This window comes from Ambystoma mexicanum, chromosome 12 (genome assembly GCF_040938575.1).
Source record: "Ambystoma mexicanum isolate Mex_15411 chromosome 12, UKY_AmexF1_1, whole genome shotgun sequence".
NCBI lineage: Eukaryota > Metazoa > Chordata > Amphibia > Caudata > Ambystomatidae > Ambystoma > Ambystoma mexicanum.
This window is the reverse complement of record NC_090936.1, coordinates 992,206,982-992,223,455: the sequence shown is the minus strand read 5'-3', so window position 1 is coordinate 992,223,455 and position 16,474 is coordinate 992,206,982. Positions and strand designations below refer to the sequence as shown.

Here is a 16,474-nt window from a genome sequence, read left to right as displayed (position 1 = left end):
CTCTGTCAACTGAGAGCTGGGGATTAGGCCCCTTGACTTGCTACACAGTATTATACTACTGAAACAGTTTCCCTCACTGATGACCACACCATATACTACCTTATATCATAGATTAACTGCTACCTACCTTTCAGGGTGGATATAACCCATTCATCCAATTGATTCCTTTGCTAGCAGGACACTTGCCTTGACAACGACCCAGAGGGTCGAAACACGTGTCGGCTGACTTTTCTACAAGCAAAATAAATACCAAGTCTTGTTTCAGTTTAAGACTTATTGTCAATTCATCAATGAAGGAATAAATAACCCAGCCAATTTAAAATACGTGGGATTTGCGCATCGAATTTACCTTCATTCTGTTGTTCACTTCCTGCCAGAAGCCTTCCTTATTGCACAGATCTTTTGGTTTTCCCTAATGTGCGATATTCACACTGTGCAATGGGAGAGTAGTGTTAGGCCGGGCACACTGGATGCCCCCGACCCCAAGAGACAACTTGTTTTAGCTTTCTGAGGCATTTCATTTTTCACAAAAATACTCCATGTTTTGGTGTTACTGTAGCGTAAATATTGCTATATCGAGGTAGACTAGTTGGTATTATAATATGTTTATGCCTAGCACTTAATGTCTGACTCCTGACACCTCCTGCCGCCAAGCGCTGTAAAAATCGGTGTTATTACTACAAAATGAAATGGCTTTTAATGTATCCATCTCAGAAGGGCTGATTTAGCCCTGCTGAAATTTGGACTTGGAAAGCACAGGCTGGCACACATCAGTTTCAACTCACTGAGCTATCCAATTGTGGCACAGCAGGTTGCTTTTATCAACTGTGCAGTTAAAAAGAAACATGTATTAGAATATCTACCCACCACCGCCTCCTGTGACGCCTCCAGTGCTTTTTTAAGGCAAAATATAATACTAACATTATCGCGGTTACTAGTGGGCCACGATATATTCCACCTGCTTTTAAGCACTGCAGTAACTGATGTTACATTAATAGGAAAAGTAACCCCCAGCCAGAGGCAAAGCATTATGGAATGCTGTGTTGTGCACAGGTAAGGAGAAATAGCTTGTAAGATGACTAGGCGGGTTAAGTGCTAACTGCTGAGAGCTATGTGTGATCTACAGGTCACAGGTTCGAATCCTGGCAAGGTCAACTGAACCTTTCACTCATCTGAGGTTGACAAATGAGTATTCATTTATGTTTCTGGGAAATAATAATTTGATATGAGTGTTTTATGGAAAGTGTTTGCCAAAAGCCCTATTTGAGTATCAGATTATTATTAATGCTGTAATGATAACATCAATAAATCAGGGCATAGGCGCTCAGAATAATGTCAGTCTTAAATTCTAAAAATCACACCTATCCGAGTATTTGTCTGCTTCGCTGAGATATGTACAAGCCTTATTTTAGACAGGCGTATCTGAAGCTGAGTGAGACTCCCCCATAATTGCATTGGCAGTGATATGGCGGTGCTTGCACGCAACTTCCTGAGAACAAAAATCAGGAAACCTATCTATACATTAATGCCAATGCCCGCTTCTGCCAGCCTACCCATCTGATGGCCACCATGAACCAAATGGGAAATACTACAAAATAACTCCTCGGGGGACACTTCCTTCAAAAAACTGGTATAAGCCAGTTGGTGGGGCGGGGGAGGGAGGGGTGACGGACAAGAATGAGGCTCGAGATTATGAAGGAAGCAGGTTGTTCAGGTGTTCAAGGCAGCTGTAGGATGCGGCGTGTCCGGGTGACAGGAAGGGGACCTCTAGCTGGCCTGCAGCATGTCCGCGTGACAGGAAGGGGACCTCTAGCTGGCCTGCAGCATGTCCGGGTGACAGGAAGGGGACCCTAGCTGGCCTGCGGCGTGTCTGGGTGACAGGAAGGGGACCTCTAGCTGGCCTGCAGCATGTCCGGGTGACAGGAAGGGGACCCTAGCTGGCCTGCGGCGTGTCCGGGTGGCAGGAAGGGGACCTCTAGCTGGCCTGCAGCATGTCCGGGTGACAGGAAGGGGACCTCTATCTGGCCTGCGGCGTGTCCGGGTGACAGGAAGGGGACCTCTAGCTGGCCTGCGGCATGTCCGGGTGACAGGAGGGGGCCCTAGCTGGCCTGCAGCATGTGCGGGTGACAGGAGGGGGACCCTAGCTGGCCTGCGGCATGTCTGGGTCACAGGAAGGGGACCCTAGCTGGCCTGCAGCGTGTGCGGGTGACAGGAGGGGGACCCTAGCTGGCCTGCAGCGTGTGCGGGTGACAGGAAGGGGACCCTAGCTGTCCTGCGGCGTGTCCGGGTGACAGGAAGGGGACCTCTAGCTGGCCTGCGGCGTGTCTGGGTCACAGGAAGGGGACCCTAGCTGGCCTGCAGCGTGTGCGGGTGACAGGAGGGGGACCCTAGCTGGCCTGCAGCGTGTGCGGGTGACAGGAAGGGGACCCTAGCTGGCCTGCGGCATGTCTGGGTCACAGGAAGGGGTCCCTAGCTGGCCTGCGGCGTGTGCGGGTCACAGGAAGGGGACCTCTAGCTGGCCTGCGGCGTGTCCGGGTGACAGGAAGGGGACCTCTAGCTGGCCTGCAGCGTGTCCGGGTCACAGGAGGGGGACCTCTAGCTGGCCTGCGGCGTGTCCGGGTGACAGGAGGGCGACCCTAGCTGGCCTGCAGCGTGTGCGGGTGACAGGAGGGGGACCCTAGCTGGCCTGCGGCATGATTGGGTCACAGGAAGGGGACCCTAGCTGGCCTGCAGCGTGTGCGGGTGACAGGAGGGGGACCCTAGCTGGCCTGCAGCGTGTGCGGGTGACAGGAAGGGGACCCTAGCTGGCCTGCGGCGTGTCCGGGTGACAGGAAGGGGACCTCTAGCTGTCCTGCGGCGTGTCCGGGTCACAGGAAGGGAACCCTAGCTGGCCTGCAGCGTGTGCGGGTGACATGAGGGGGACCCTAGCTGGCCTGCAGCGTGTGCGGGTGACAGGAAGGGGACCCTAGCTGGCCTGCGGCATGTCTGGGTCACAGGAAGGGGACCCTAGCTGGCCTGCGGCGTGTGCGGGTCACAGGAAGGGGACCTCTAGCTGGCCTGCGGCGTGTGCGGGTCACAGGAAGGGGACCTCTAGCTGGCCTGCGGCGTGTCCGGGTGACAGGAAGGGGACCTCTAGCTGGCCTGTAGCGTGTCCGGGTCACAGGAGGGGGACCTCTAGCTAGCCTGCGGCGTGTCCGGGTGACCTGAAGGGGACCTCCCGCTGACGCCAGCCTGATAGCACTAGCAAGGCGCCTTGTGGCATGCGCGCTGAAGCATTCCGAGGTAGGTGTTAATGGGTGCACTCTGCCTGTAAGGAATCCTGTGAGGCCCCCTGAGAGCCTGAGGCCTGTTGTGGTGTGCCTGTCCTTCCCCTCCCTGAATATAGAGGGGTGGCAATCTGATGTTTCAGCAAAGATGAGGGCGGGGAGAGGGGGTGGGGCGGGGGGACAAACACCTCTGTCGTCTCCTAAAAGTACGCCCAAGGTGATAGTGTCAAGTTTCCTGCATTTCTCCTTTTGGCATAACCTATTGGCCGCGGGCAGTGATGCGCAGTGCCCTATTGGCGCTTGTTAATGTTGGCGTGGTGAAGTGGGTTGGATGACAAAAGATGTAACGAGACACGGGTAGTATAGTTCAGTGGCAACGAACCCCGGGTCTGCGCTTAGAAAAGCGTGTTATAAAGAACCAATTATAATTATATAATTATAATATGGCGTGCACTCAGGAAATGAAACAGAGTGCGTACTGATGCTGAAATGTTATCATGGGGTGCCCTCTAGTGGCTATTCTGTAGAACCGGCTACATAGGAAGACTAGAATTTTCAAGCGGCTTCTTCACCATTCCAATCTGTGCGAGCATAATGGGGTTAGATGCTCAGAAAAAAAGGTGGACTGCTCGGACATGTCACCCTGGGTGTAGGGGACATAATAATTCTGGGGTTGGAGGGTGGGGGGAACAAGGCGCAGCCTGTGAATATTACTACTGAAACAGTCCGCTTGAAGCAAACAAAAGCTGCAGGTCTGAGTGTCACATTTCTCAACCGTGCATACACATGCGTATTTGTCAAACACCAGACGATGCCAGTTTTGCAAACACAGTTGCACTATATTTCAAAGTGTGTCACCAACTGCAAGGTCTGCAATTTAAATGCATTCTGGTTGGCTTGTGGGGGCCCAGATCATGGCCAAAGGTCACGCCGTTCTCACCAAGAAGAGAACCCTTATCCAAGCCCGCATCTCTGCGGCATCAAACAACTCCGCCGAACTCTTTAAAATCTGCAAGGAGCTGGCCAACCCTGTTGCAGTCTCTACCTCTCCTGTCCCCTCCCAGGCCCTCTGCACTGCACTGGCCTCTCACTTCATCTCTAAAACTCAGGACATCCTGTCCTCGCTCTCCTCCTTTCACCTCCCTCCCTCCCTACCCGGCTCTTCCTCTGGCCCTTCTGCGGTCAACCCTCCTCCCTCTTTCTCTGCCTTTCCACCCTTCTCTGCTGACGAGGTTTCCAGACAAGTCCGATCAATGAAAGTCTCGTCTAAACAGGTTCACCCCTGTTCCTCCAAAACTATCAAGGACCACATCGACTCCCTGGCTCCTGCCCTGGCTGACTTTTGTAACCACTCCTTCGCCTCTGGAGTCTTCCCTTCCCCCCTCAAGCACTCCCTTGTGCACCCTCTTCTCAAGAAACCCTCTTCCGACCCCTCCTGCCCGGCTAACTATCGCCCTATCTCCATCACTCCCTTCCTGGGCAAGCTCCTGGAGAAACTGGCCATCTCCCAGCTTAACCTCCATGCTGAATCTGTTGGTAGTCTTCATGACCATCAATCTGGCTTCAGAGCTGCCAGAAGCACGGAAACTGCTCTCCTGAACATCCGTGAAGACCTGCTCTTGAACCTCGATTCCAACACTCCGTGTGTTCTCATTCTGCTCGATCTCTCCTCTGCCTTTGACACTGTCAACCATGCCATCCTGCTCAACCGTCTCCGGGAAAACCTGGGTATCACTGGTCAGGCTCTGGCGTGGCTGACCTCTTTCCTTTCAAATCGACCCTCCCAGGTCCAACTGGGGTCCTTCCTCTCCGACATCTTTTTCTCCACCTGTGGTGTCCCCCAGGGATCTAATCTCTCTCCCTGGCTGTTCAACCAGTATCTGGCACTCCTTGCCCACCGCATCGCCGCTCTCTGCCCTAATTTCCAGTGTTATGCGGACGATACCCAGCTCATTTTCAGGCTACCCTCAGCCTCCCCCTCTCCTTCCCTCATCTCTGATTGTCTGTCTGCTATCCAAGAATGGTGTGCCGCCAATGACCTCTGCCTTAATGCCAGTAAGACTGAGATTCTACTCATCTGTACTCCCACTCCCTCCTTCCCTGCAGCTCTCTGGCCTGCCTCCCTTGGCCCCCTCCCTGCTCCTACCTGCAAGGCAAAAAACCTTGGGGTCATCTTCGACTCCACACTCTCCTTCTCTCCTCATATTTCTGACGTCGCCAAGAGGTCACACTACCAGCTGCACCTCCTCAGAGGTATTCTTCCCTTCCTCTCCTTCCCCCAGAAGCTCACTGTCTCCCGAGCCCTGGTTCTCTCGAAGCTGGATTACTGTAACAGCCTATATCTTAATCTGCCTGCCTCCACTCTCCGCCCTCTGCAACTCATCCAGAACAGAACTGCGAGACTTGTCCTTGGCCTCAAGCCCAGGGACCGTATCTCTCCAGGACTGAAATCCCTACATTGGCTCCCAGTGGCTGCGAGGATAAAGTTCAAAACCCTCTGCATTGTCCACAAGGCCTTCTGGGGCCTGGGTCCTAAATACCTTCAACTCTCTCTTCCCAAATATCTTCCTTCCCGAGCCCTTTGTTCATCCGCCTCCAACTCCCTCATGGTCAGCCGCTTCTCGAAGCAACGAGCTGGGGGTAGATCTCTCTTCGCGGCAGGGGCCTCCCTCTGGAACAGCCTTCCTGCCTCCCTGAAACTTGAGGAGAACCACCTCCGGTTCCGGAAGCACCTCAAAACCTTCCTCTTTGCTTCTGCTTTCTCTCTCGCTCTCCCCTGCTGAACAGCTAATTAATTCTTCACTAAACTGCACTGATCCTGCAACTGGACCACTCTAAACGGCCTCGGCCCTGGGCCCAGCCACTGATCCCCTGGAACCCCTCTGCACTGCGGGACTGTCTCTGTATCCCTACAGCCCCCCCCCTTCCCCAGCACTTGTTCTGCACTTACCTTGCACTTGCCACCAGCTGGCCCTTTTTATTTATTACTTTACGCCACTTACCTTTACTGCACTTCCCCCCCTCCCCTTCCCCTTGCACTTTTTCCCCCTCCCCCACCCCTGCACTTGCGCGATCTGAATGACACCTGGCCTAGTAGGATCGTTGTATGTCTCCCCTTGTTCCTCCCGTCCCTGCCTCGTCGCGCCTTGAAACACCTGTGTATAGGCGCGTTACAAATACCATATCATATCATATCATGGCCCAGACACGTGGCCAATGGGTATGACTGAAAGCTATAGACAATGGCCACTTCGGGGGAAGATTCCAGGGGGCTCAGGGCAAAGTGACCACTGCCTATGGCCACTTGCCTTGCCCAGTATACACTACGGATGGCTTGCAGTGGTGGGGCATGACAGAAAGTCTACTTCGGGGTAGATTCCAGGGGGCTCAGGGCAAAGTGACCACTGCCTATGGCCACTTGCCTTTCCCAGAAGCAGAGCATTGCTGGGGAGAGGTGGAAGGGGGGGGGGAGCTGAGTGGGTTTGGTTGTAGCCCCAGATAGAAGCTTAGGTGTTACAACCAAAATGCTAGCTAGCCCCGAGTACTGCTAGTCCGGACATTAGCTTAGCCCCTGATTTTTTCCAGACCTAGCAACACCCCTGCCCAGAAGACATTACAGATGGCTTGCAGTGGTGAGACTTCCCAGTAGTCAATACAGAAGGCTTGTGGGATGGGGAGACGACCTGGATACATTTAAGATTTGAGCCTAAGCAGAAAGTACAGGTGAGGTATGATATGGTAGGTTATGTATAACGCGCTTAATACGCAGTGGTTTCTAAGCAACAGACCCAGGGATCGAACCTGTGGTGCTCTGTGTGGTCTTTCTTCCAAGGCGAGCACGTTGCCCCTGAGCTATCCTCCCGACAATGATATAGTATTTTAGGTACTGTTGTATGTTTGGGCTAAATTGTATAATCGTTTCTTATACATCCAAAAAAGCAAGTAGAGAGTCTTATAAAGTCATGGGGTGGATTTTAGAAGATAACTCCCTAACAGTAGTCCGCTCAAGTCACATGCACCTCGACTTGCATCCTACAAGGGTGATGTACCAGTCACTTGTGTCCTGCATGGGCAGACAGAAGCCATTTACACATTGTATTGTCAGCTGCAAGAATGTTCGAAACTCAGTGACCCAAGAGATTTTAATGTATGTGACTTGCGACCTTAATTGCAAATTGCAATATCCATTTTGCACCCGCACATTTTGCATTTGTGGAGCGTGACACTTTCAGTAGCACTGGTTTTGATTGTGCAACATCCTTCTGTACATTTTGCTTTTTTGGTCATCTGTTCTTTTTTTACTCGTAGACTTCCCAAAAAAGGTGTTATGTTGATTAAAATTAAGAGAAATAAATTAAACCTGGGAACACATTTAAAATAGTGGTTTAAAGCTATTTTCGGTGTTCAACCGAATACAAAATATGCTATTCCGTACACCCCTATTCTTTCTAATACCAAAGTAATAAAAGTGAAAAATATTAACACGTTTCCTTCTGTGATTTCGTTATGGTCACTGTGCACTGCAGGGATGAGCCAGAGAGTGGGTGCGAGCACCACAGTGAGGGTGTGCCTCCTAGTAAGGGCAGGCATAACACAGTAGTGGGCATCTAGTCTTGCAACAGGGATTGACCATGAAGCGCGAATGGGCCTCGGGCCAGGATAGGCCCAAGGGCATGGAAGTACCTCAGGACTGGGCATGGGCATCGGGGCACGGTTGAGCTTCATCGCGAGGTTGGGCCGTAGGGTAGGAAACAGTCTTGTGGGGCGATGGGGCTAGAGTAGGGGTGGCCTTGGAATAGGAATGGGCCTTGAGCCTCTGCAACAGAACAGTTGTGATCCTTGGGTGAAGGTGTCTTAGGAAAATAGGCCTGAGAAAACTATACAATGTGATGTCACAAATATCCAATTATTTTCTAATCGGTTAGTTGTGACTTCATAACTAGTCAATTATGATTATTTTGAACTGTACATTATATGTCTATTATGTTACACTTGACATTACATGTAGTTTAAATGTAGATGTGGATCAAAAATACATGAAAATGTGCAGCCTCTAATGTATTGCAAAACATTTCAGTGTGATGATATGCCTTTGAAAGTTGGCTTTGTACTGTAACATAGGTGGCAACATACAGAAAGCTAGCTGCTTTCTTGTACCAAATGCCAGCAGGGCACTAAATATCATAATTGTGCAATTATCATCAAATATAAGGATTCTCAGAGAAAGTGAATTCATGTGTGTAAAAACCGATTGGGGTCTGGACACTGCACAGTGAGTCATGCTGCAGCCCAGAGTGTTGGAGACTGCAATCGGCAAAGGAGGAGGGCCTGACCACGAGGCAGAGGGAGCAGGGCACGTAGAGAAAAGGGGTAGGGGAATTGTAAAGCTCACCTGATATCCACAGGGACGCCACTCAGCCCTGGTTGGACCACTCACGCTCTCGAACCCCTCCCCCCCCCCCCTTGGAATCTGTCCGGCCGAGGATTGGGGCTGCAATACAGGAATATTGGATTTAACCTTACTGCTTCTTGTTGTTTTGGCTCTCACCTCCCTTGAGGACCAAACCTTCCCCTTCAGCCTAATCCTCACCTTTTTTTTTTTTTTATGATGCGCTCTCCGTCCTGCTTCTCTGTGCAGGGGTGCGTTGTTGGTGTGGGCACGTCGCAACCTAGTTTGCTTCACTGGTGCGGGCCCTGTTCGAGTCCAGACCTGCTGTGACTCCAGTTCCTTAAGGTAAGTTTTGGCTGTTTTTGCAGTCTTAATAATCTGTCCTTCTCTCTTTCTCTTGTCCCTTGATAATGTGTTTTCTTCTTCCTCTAGGTGCAGGGAGGAGTTATTGGTGTTGTCTTGCTGCTTGGGGTTAGGCACGAGGTGATGAGTGATGCGCAATGCGCGGCGCTATACTTCTTTTCGTGTGCTGACCGGCATCTCCCCTTTTTTCTTGCAGGTCGCTGTAGTGTCCCAGAACGGATGCTGGCAGAGAGAGCACTAAGTGGTGAGTGATGCACAGTACGCTGCACCTTCTTGTCTTTTCTTGTGCTAACCTGTGTTGCCTCTCTTTTGTAGGTCGTTGTGAGGTTCCGGAGAGGATGCTGACCAAGAGCGGCTCGAATCCAGGTAAGCGTCTGATTGTTCTTGCTATTTTCTGAATTGAAATGTGGAAATGCTTACTAATGCTGATTTCGCTCTCTCTTCTTCCCAGGTTGAGGCGATCCGGAGATGGAGGTGGCGCCGAGATGCTGTGTTCACTGGACCGGGTGGAAGATGGATTGCGAACAGGATGTTAATCACAGGTAAGTGTTGTGCTAAAGATGTTTTTGTTCTTCAGGTACGGAGCTCCAGGAAAGCAGGCGAGGAACTCAGGAGACCGAGCTGAGCACAGTGAGCGTCACGCTGCTAATCGCAGAGTAACGCGAAGCGTGTTCCTCTGTCCGGGCGCGGCTTATATAGCCACAGGTATCCCCAGGCCTGACCACACCCAAAAAACTAGACCGCACAGCACGGTTCTTAGAACTGAGCTATGCAGACGCCTCCATGTTGCATAAAAGTTCATTACCAAGTCCAGGTTCCATGTCATCCTCACATTGTGTATGAGCCAGGACTGACTCCTGGAGAGTCTTTGATGAGATGGTAAAGCCTTTAAGGCCATAATGGAGAATCGTGGCCTGGCTCCAGTGCCTGGCTATGAGGGTTGGGTGCAGGGATCATGACAGGAATGTTAAGGTGGCCCCAAAATCCTAGATAAGCCCACAGGAATCGGAGTCAATCCAGACCAGACTCAATGACGGAGTAGACAAAGTGCACAGCAAAACCCAACTTTATTCTCCTCAAAACAAAGCCGGGACAGCATGCAAGCATTTAAGTCTTGCTGCTCTCAACACATATAGATTCTATAGGGGTTAAACATTTCATTGGGTTACACGTTTGTGATGGCTCCACCTGGAACCACCCCTATATTTATCAAGGATGAAATACATCACTTCTGCAACAAGTGACTCGTTGGCATACTACTTCATGGGTGGTGTGACAACAAGGATTCTGTCATGATGCCTACCCTCGGAGCCCCAGGCCAGGCCCAGCACCCCCGGGAGCAGGCATCATGCCCCCGGGTAAAAGCCCAGCGGCCCCTTATAGGGGATCTTTGGACCCTGTCCTGGCGCCGTTGGCGCCAGGCTCATGTTGGACATCAGTCCTGGCGCCATAAGCGCCAGGCTCATAAAGGAAGGTGTTTTGTGCACTTACCTGATGCAGACCATGCTGCAAGATTCAGGCCTCCATGAGACCTGAAAGGGACTATTTTTTCATTGGGACTATTTTGCCACTCGGGCGTGGCCAGGGAAGGATACTTACCTGGAACTACTTTGGGGGCTATTTAAGCCACGGCCAGACAGTAGCTCACGCTTCGCGTTGTTCTGCATCCAAGCAGCTGAACGCTCACCGTGTCTGCTCCTGCATCTGGTCTCCAGCCACGCCCACCTCGATCCTGGAACACCTGTAAGGAAAGAAGAGAAGGGAAAGGTGAAAACCAAGAATTTTATCAAACTTCTTACCTGCATCCGGAACCTTCACGCCAGCGTTCCCGAGAAAAGACTTTCATTTAAAAGCACTGCGTTGCTCAATGCAGCGCCGCGCTTCACTCACCTGTCCTCGGGAGTTCTTCTGGCTCCACCGCGACTGTCTGCACCGGTCGCCACATCTCTGCGCCTAGGGGAGAGAAGAAGAGACAAAAGGTGAGCAGAAGGAACATATGAGGAAAGCATAATTTTCCGCCATAACACTTACCGGTCTTCTGTTGGTGGACCATTCCTCATTTCGGGTCGGCGCCGCTTCGTTGGCAGCTACCGCACCCCGGCCCCTATGGGGAAAGGACAAAAGACATTACTGGAGGAATATAAAGACATTAAGAGGGATCGCCCCCATCGCTAACTCACCTGAGTTTACCATCGGCAATTCAATCCCTCAACGCCTCGCCTTCATTCTGCACCTGAAATAAAGGACAGATCACAGGTTAGGAAGGCAACAGAAAAGGAGGCTCTACACTTGAACTTTTGTAATCTTCATACTTACGGCGTTCCGCTCGGAAAAGTCAAGTGGATTTTGCCAGCGCCATTCTGAAAACCAGTGAAGTAACTGGACAAACACGCGCCCCTGCACCAGAAGCAGGATGGAGAGTTCATCCTTTCAAACCATAAGGTGAGCTTCAACCGGGGATTTCGGAGGAAGTTAGAGAAGAACGAAGAGGGGAAGGGGGGAGCAAGCATACTATTCTGCAGACTGTTAATCCCCTTTCTCATCTGCAGAAGGATATTCCTACGAGCCAGACAAGCAAGATTTGAGGGTCCTGTTCAGTCGGTGTTCCGAGTTCTGCGCATCACGCTCAAAGAGGCCACAGCAACCCACACTAGACCAGCGCCTCCGTGGGAGTCAGGTGAGCGTTACAGATTCTGATAGGTTAGCTGTCTGCTAACCAACCTTGTACACTTGACAGATCATCAAGATATGAGCTAGACACAGAGGAGGGGTGAGAGGCCCATGGACTGTTCATCTTCCAATTTGAAAAGTCACCACCCCTCATTCTCAGGCCATGAGACTGGACAATCCCTTTGTACTTGGCCTTGTGTGGCGTCTCATGTCTACGTGTACCTTTAGGGAGTACGGCAGGTGCCCTATCTGTGTTTGCTTCTAATGAATGGAAAATGTTGTCTGTGTATGGGTCACGTGCTATGAGACTGTGCATGAAATTAAATTACCTCCTATTTATTGAGATTTTATCTAATATTAATGCGTGTGTCGTGTTTTCTGTTGCCACTAGGGACACTCATGGGCTATGCTTCATAGAGGTTTTTGGCTTACTGCTCTACTGCACCTGACCATCAAAGGTTGTTTGGGCCTTCTGAAACCTTAATTAATCTGGGAACTGCTTGCATTTTGGGAATTGCTATCTCGTACCTTTGTTATGCCGTTCCAATCCTCCCTTATTTCACTCAAACCTTTGCACTAGTTGCCAACCACTGTCTGATCTCTGCATGTTATATATTTCTGTGGATTCAGCCTTTTGAGTTTTCTCAAGGCTTTGAGGCCTGTGCTCATTCAGAGACATGCTGAGGTTTCCATTTTTAATAAGATGGCTGCCCCACTAGTCTCTTAATTCTGTGTTAACAAGCTATATTAGTGTTGTTCATGTTGCATTCACCTTATACATTGGTCAGGTTAGCGTTTTTCATGTCTGTGGATGCTATGTTAGTACTCTTCATGTCTAAATACATATATTACCTATTGTACATGTTCTTCATGTGGAGTGCACTTTTGCTTCATGTCTAATGCATGCTCTTTTACTGTTACAAAGTTAGATTGAATGCTTTTGCCATCTTCAGCTCACGTTGTCCCCAAGCCTTGCTATACCTGTGGGTGATAAGGGCGGAATGGCTGTGTCAGTGAGTAACGTCTCTCACCTTTGTGGTATTGGTGCGGTGGAGGGGTGGAAGTTATGGATGACATATTCATCTGCCTCCCAACATGAAGGTGGGTGCGGGTGTCACACAGCAGGAAGAGAGGCCCGGGGCAGGGTGACTCTCTGAAAATGAGCAGAATGACCTTGTGAGAGGCAGCATTTACCAGGCAGCCTTCCGCAATGTCACTCTCATGTACATTGGCTTTACTCATATATCCGTAAAACATATTCAAGTGGCAACTGGAAGTTTCCCTAAGGCTCTGCCATTGTACACTGCAAGTTGGCTTTGGCAGCAGGCAATGTGATATCACAATTAGACTGTAATACATGGTATAAAGTATGTCCTGCTGTAAGTATTAAGGACATTGCAAGTCACCAAAGAGTTTCAGGACTAAATAGGAACAAGGCCAAAGGCAAAGTTATTTAACAAGGTCACCGAACTTAGAGTTGACATACAATGGGCCTCATTATAAGTGTTGCGGTAAGGCAACAACAGCGCCAATAGTGCTACCGGCGCCATTGTTACCTCGCCGCAACATTACGAGTTCTGCTCGTGGGGGCCGCTCTGCACGCCTGGTCAGACCAGACGTGCAGAGCGGCACCCACAAGCAGTACCGGATGGTAGCAACTGCCCCGTTATTAACGGGACCGTTGTTACCATCCTCCCCATTCCCATTGAGCCCTATGGGGTCTCAAATGGGAATGGGGATGTACCGGGTCCGGGTTCCGCGAATGGGAATTACCGGGCCCGCAAAGGTCGGAATGGCCTGGTGATTCCCATTTTTCGGGACCCGGACCCGAGTTTGGGGGTAGCCATGCCGGTAAAAACGGCATGGCTACCTCCAAACTCGTAATGAGGCCCAATATCCTTTTTACATAGAGTATAGTGGATTACATACAATACATGGCCATACCCAGGGGAGTTGCTAGGTCTGGAAAAGACCCGGGGCTACGCTGATGTCGGAGCTGTTAGGACCGGGGGCTAGCTAGTCTTTTGGCTGTAGCTCCTGAGATTCTATCCGGGGCTACAACCAAAAGATCAGGGGCTATAGCCCCCTTAGCCCCCCCCCCTAGCAACGCCCCTGGCATACCCTGTCATTTCCTTTAGTAACTGGTCTCTTGCTTAATGTAAAGCAAATGATCTCCCAGTTGCCGATACTTATAAGCAATGTAGAATCTGTTTTGATTAAAAAAACGAACATATAATTTTTAATGTGCTGCAGAAAAATAATGCAGGAAGTTTAATAAAATGCACCTAAAAACGTTTTCGTTTTGTGCATTACAGCAATAGTGTATAGATTCTTGTTTCACGTGTTACACTCCAGCAGTGCACAAAATAAACCTATCACCACAAACAGTGTCCGTTCAGATAACAGCTGTAAAGTATTGAAGAAAGCAGTTTACAAGAAAGGAATTTGAAAAGCTTGTCACGGCCCCTGTGACAGCTGGAATTCCGCTCCCTGCTGACTCAAGCAGCAGACATTGGGAAGTCACAACTGAAGAAGTGTAATAACTGATTACAGAGCAGTAGTGATGTCAGTTTCTTATTACAGGTCAGTAGAGATGTCACAACTAACCTGCAATAAGAAATTGATTTACAGGATTTAATACAGGGATTGCAGGCTGCCATGTATTATGAGAAAATGATGTGCAGGTTGCTAGTCACATATTGCACTCTTCTATGCATTTGAATAATCATTTCTGAGCATTCTTTGGGACACGCATATTGGGTTTATTGCTGCCAGATCATTGCACCTTGAGTAATTACATCATAAAAAATTACTCATTTGAATATTTGTAGTTGGTCCTCCTTGCTTTGTTTTGTGTCCCTTTTCGTGCATACGTTGAACAATATACATAGATTATTAATTAAGCACCTCAATACAATAAGATTTTTGTAAACCTTGTCTGTGAATTGTTACTTGTTGGACAGTTCACCCCCCGCCCCCATAATACTTGATCTGGTTTAACCCCTCTCCTCTAGAATGAGTGGTGTTTGGAGACCATGCTGTTCTTTGTGTTTTTAACTTCGCATTTTGTCTCCGAATGTCCTAGGGGCCCGACCCGTCCTTGGTTTACAGACCGGATATTGATCCAGATGATGTCAAAGAGAAAGAAAAGTACCGGAATTACACAGTAAGGTTTCTGTGAGATTGGGGGATTTGCAGAACCTAAAATGGGCTATACAAGGTTTATGAAACTTGCTGGGCGTCGATGCAATGAAGGGATGTTGGAAATGCCAGGGGTGGAGCAGTCTGGAACATGTGCCCTTGGGGTACTTTCAAATGGGATGTTTTTTTCAAAGATAGCACTTTAGATGTAATGACTGGAGACATTAAAAAAAACAGGTATCTGAAAAAATGGGGGCGGGGGAAATCAGCACATTTGGCCCTAGTTACTCTGAAGAATCTTGGACAGTCTAGCCAAAATGATGCTTTGACAGGCTAGGGCAGTGTGTATAAATACAACCTGGTCATTTGTGGGAGATGGAAATGGACAGCACTGTCATTGCAGAGAGTGTGAGGAAGTTAATGTTAAATGAATTTGGAGCACAGTGCGTGATATGGCTGAATCAGGGAGACACATATGGAAGTCTAAGAAGACAGTCATTTTGAAATATTGAGAGAAGCAGATTTTGAAGGCTCTCGATTTGGAACAACTGAGAAGCAATTATTGATGCACAGTATTTTATGATTGGGAGAGGCTGTAGTTTTTAAAGAATGGGAGAGGGTGCCATTAACCTTGTAAACTCATGACATAACCCGAGCTGCATGATAAAATGGCGAAAGTTCCCGAAGACAGTTCAGTAGTTTGCATTAGAAGAATCAGAAAGAGGTTCACAAAGGTCGACCCCTCTCTATCTCCCGGGTATTGAAGGCTGTTCCCTCGCTAGCCCAGGTGTCCTACAACCGCAGGATGACCTCAAGAGATCAGGAACACCTGCTGTCTAAGATTCCGCCTGCCTGCTGGTGATGGCCTAAGGACAAGTACCCTTACCAACTATCTCATCCAGGTGGTCCCAAACCTAGGTCTCCCCAATGCAGTGTAACATAAGAATAGGTGCCTCCCAGACACTCATGCCCCCACTTGTTCCTTTCCTTTCACACCCTGATGTTCTATGCTGCCTTCCACTTTCTTCTACTCTGCTTTCCTTCTTCCTTCCACTCTTTTTTGTCTTTCCCTCTCTACTGCTCTTCTCCTCACCGCCTCTGACGTTCTCTCTCTCTCTCTCTCTCTCTCCACTTCACACCTCTCCACACTACTACTCTCCACTACACTACAATCACACCAACTCCTACAGTCACTCTCCTTCCACTCCTTCAGTCACCTTCTCATTCACTCCCCTCACTCTATTAGCTCCACTCATACACCTAGCATGCACACTCAAACCCATCTGCCACTGTTTCCCTTATCTTTCACTCTCTGTCAGCAATCCTCCACCCTCCCCTACTCCGACCTTTCACCGCTTGGTCTCTTGGTCTTCCTTCTCCCTTGACATCATCCAAATAACTCACACCTTTCTGTTTCCTGTGCCCCTCTTTAGCCTCCCCTTTTCCACTACATTGGCTCTCACCCTCACCTGATTCCCTGGGCCAACCACTATCCTTTCCCCCGGGGAGGTGTTACAGGTGAACAAACACATAACAGGGGTCTTAAGCCCCACCCCTTTCTCTTACGTGGATATGCCGGCTCCAGGCAATGGTGGCCTGTCAATGCTCCAGTTTGTTAGGACTTTTCAGTGTTGATTTTTTTTTT

At 49.7% G+C, this 16,474-nt stretch overlaps 1 protein-coding gene across 1 annotated transcript in view; it reads left to right on the top strand.

The window, feature by feature from the left end:
- Positions 1 to 16,474, top strand: part of MIOX (myo-inositol oxygenase) — a 108,665-nt gene that overhangs the window by 26,292 nt on the left and 65,899 nt on the right. The window contains exon 2 of the mRNA XM_069629498.1: positions 14,774 to 14,854. Within this exon, the coding sequence (XP_069485599.1) occupies positions 14,774 to 14,854 (81 nt within the window). The remainder of the gene's footprint in view (positions 1 to 14,773; positions 14,855 to 16,474) is intronic.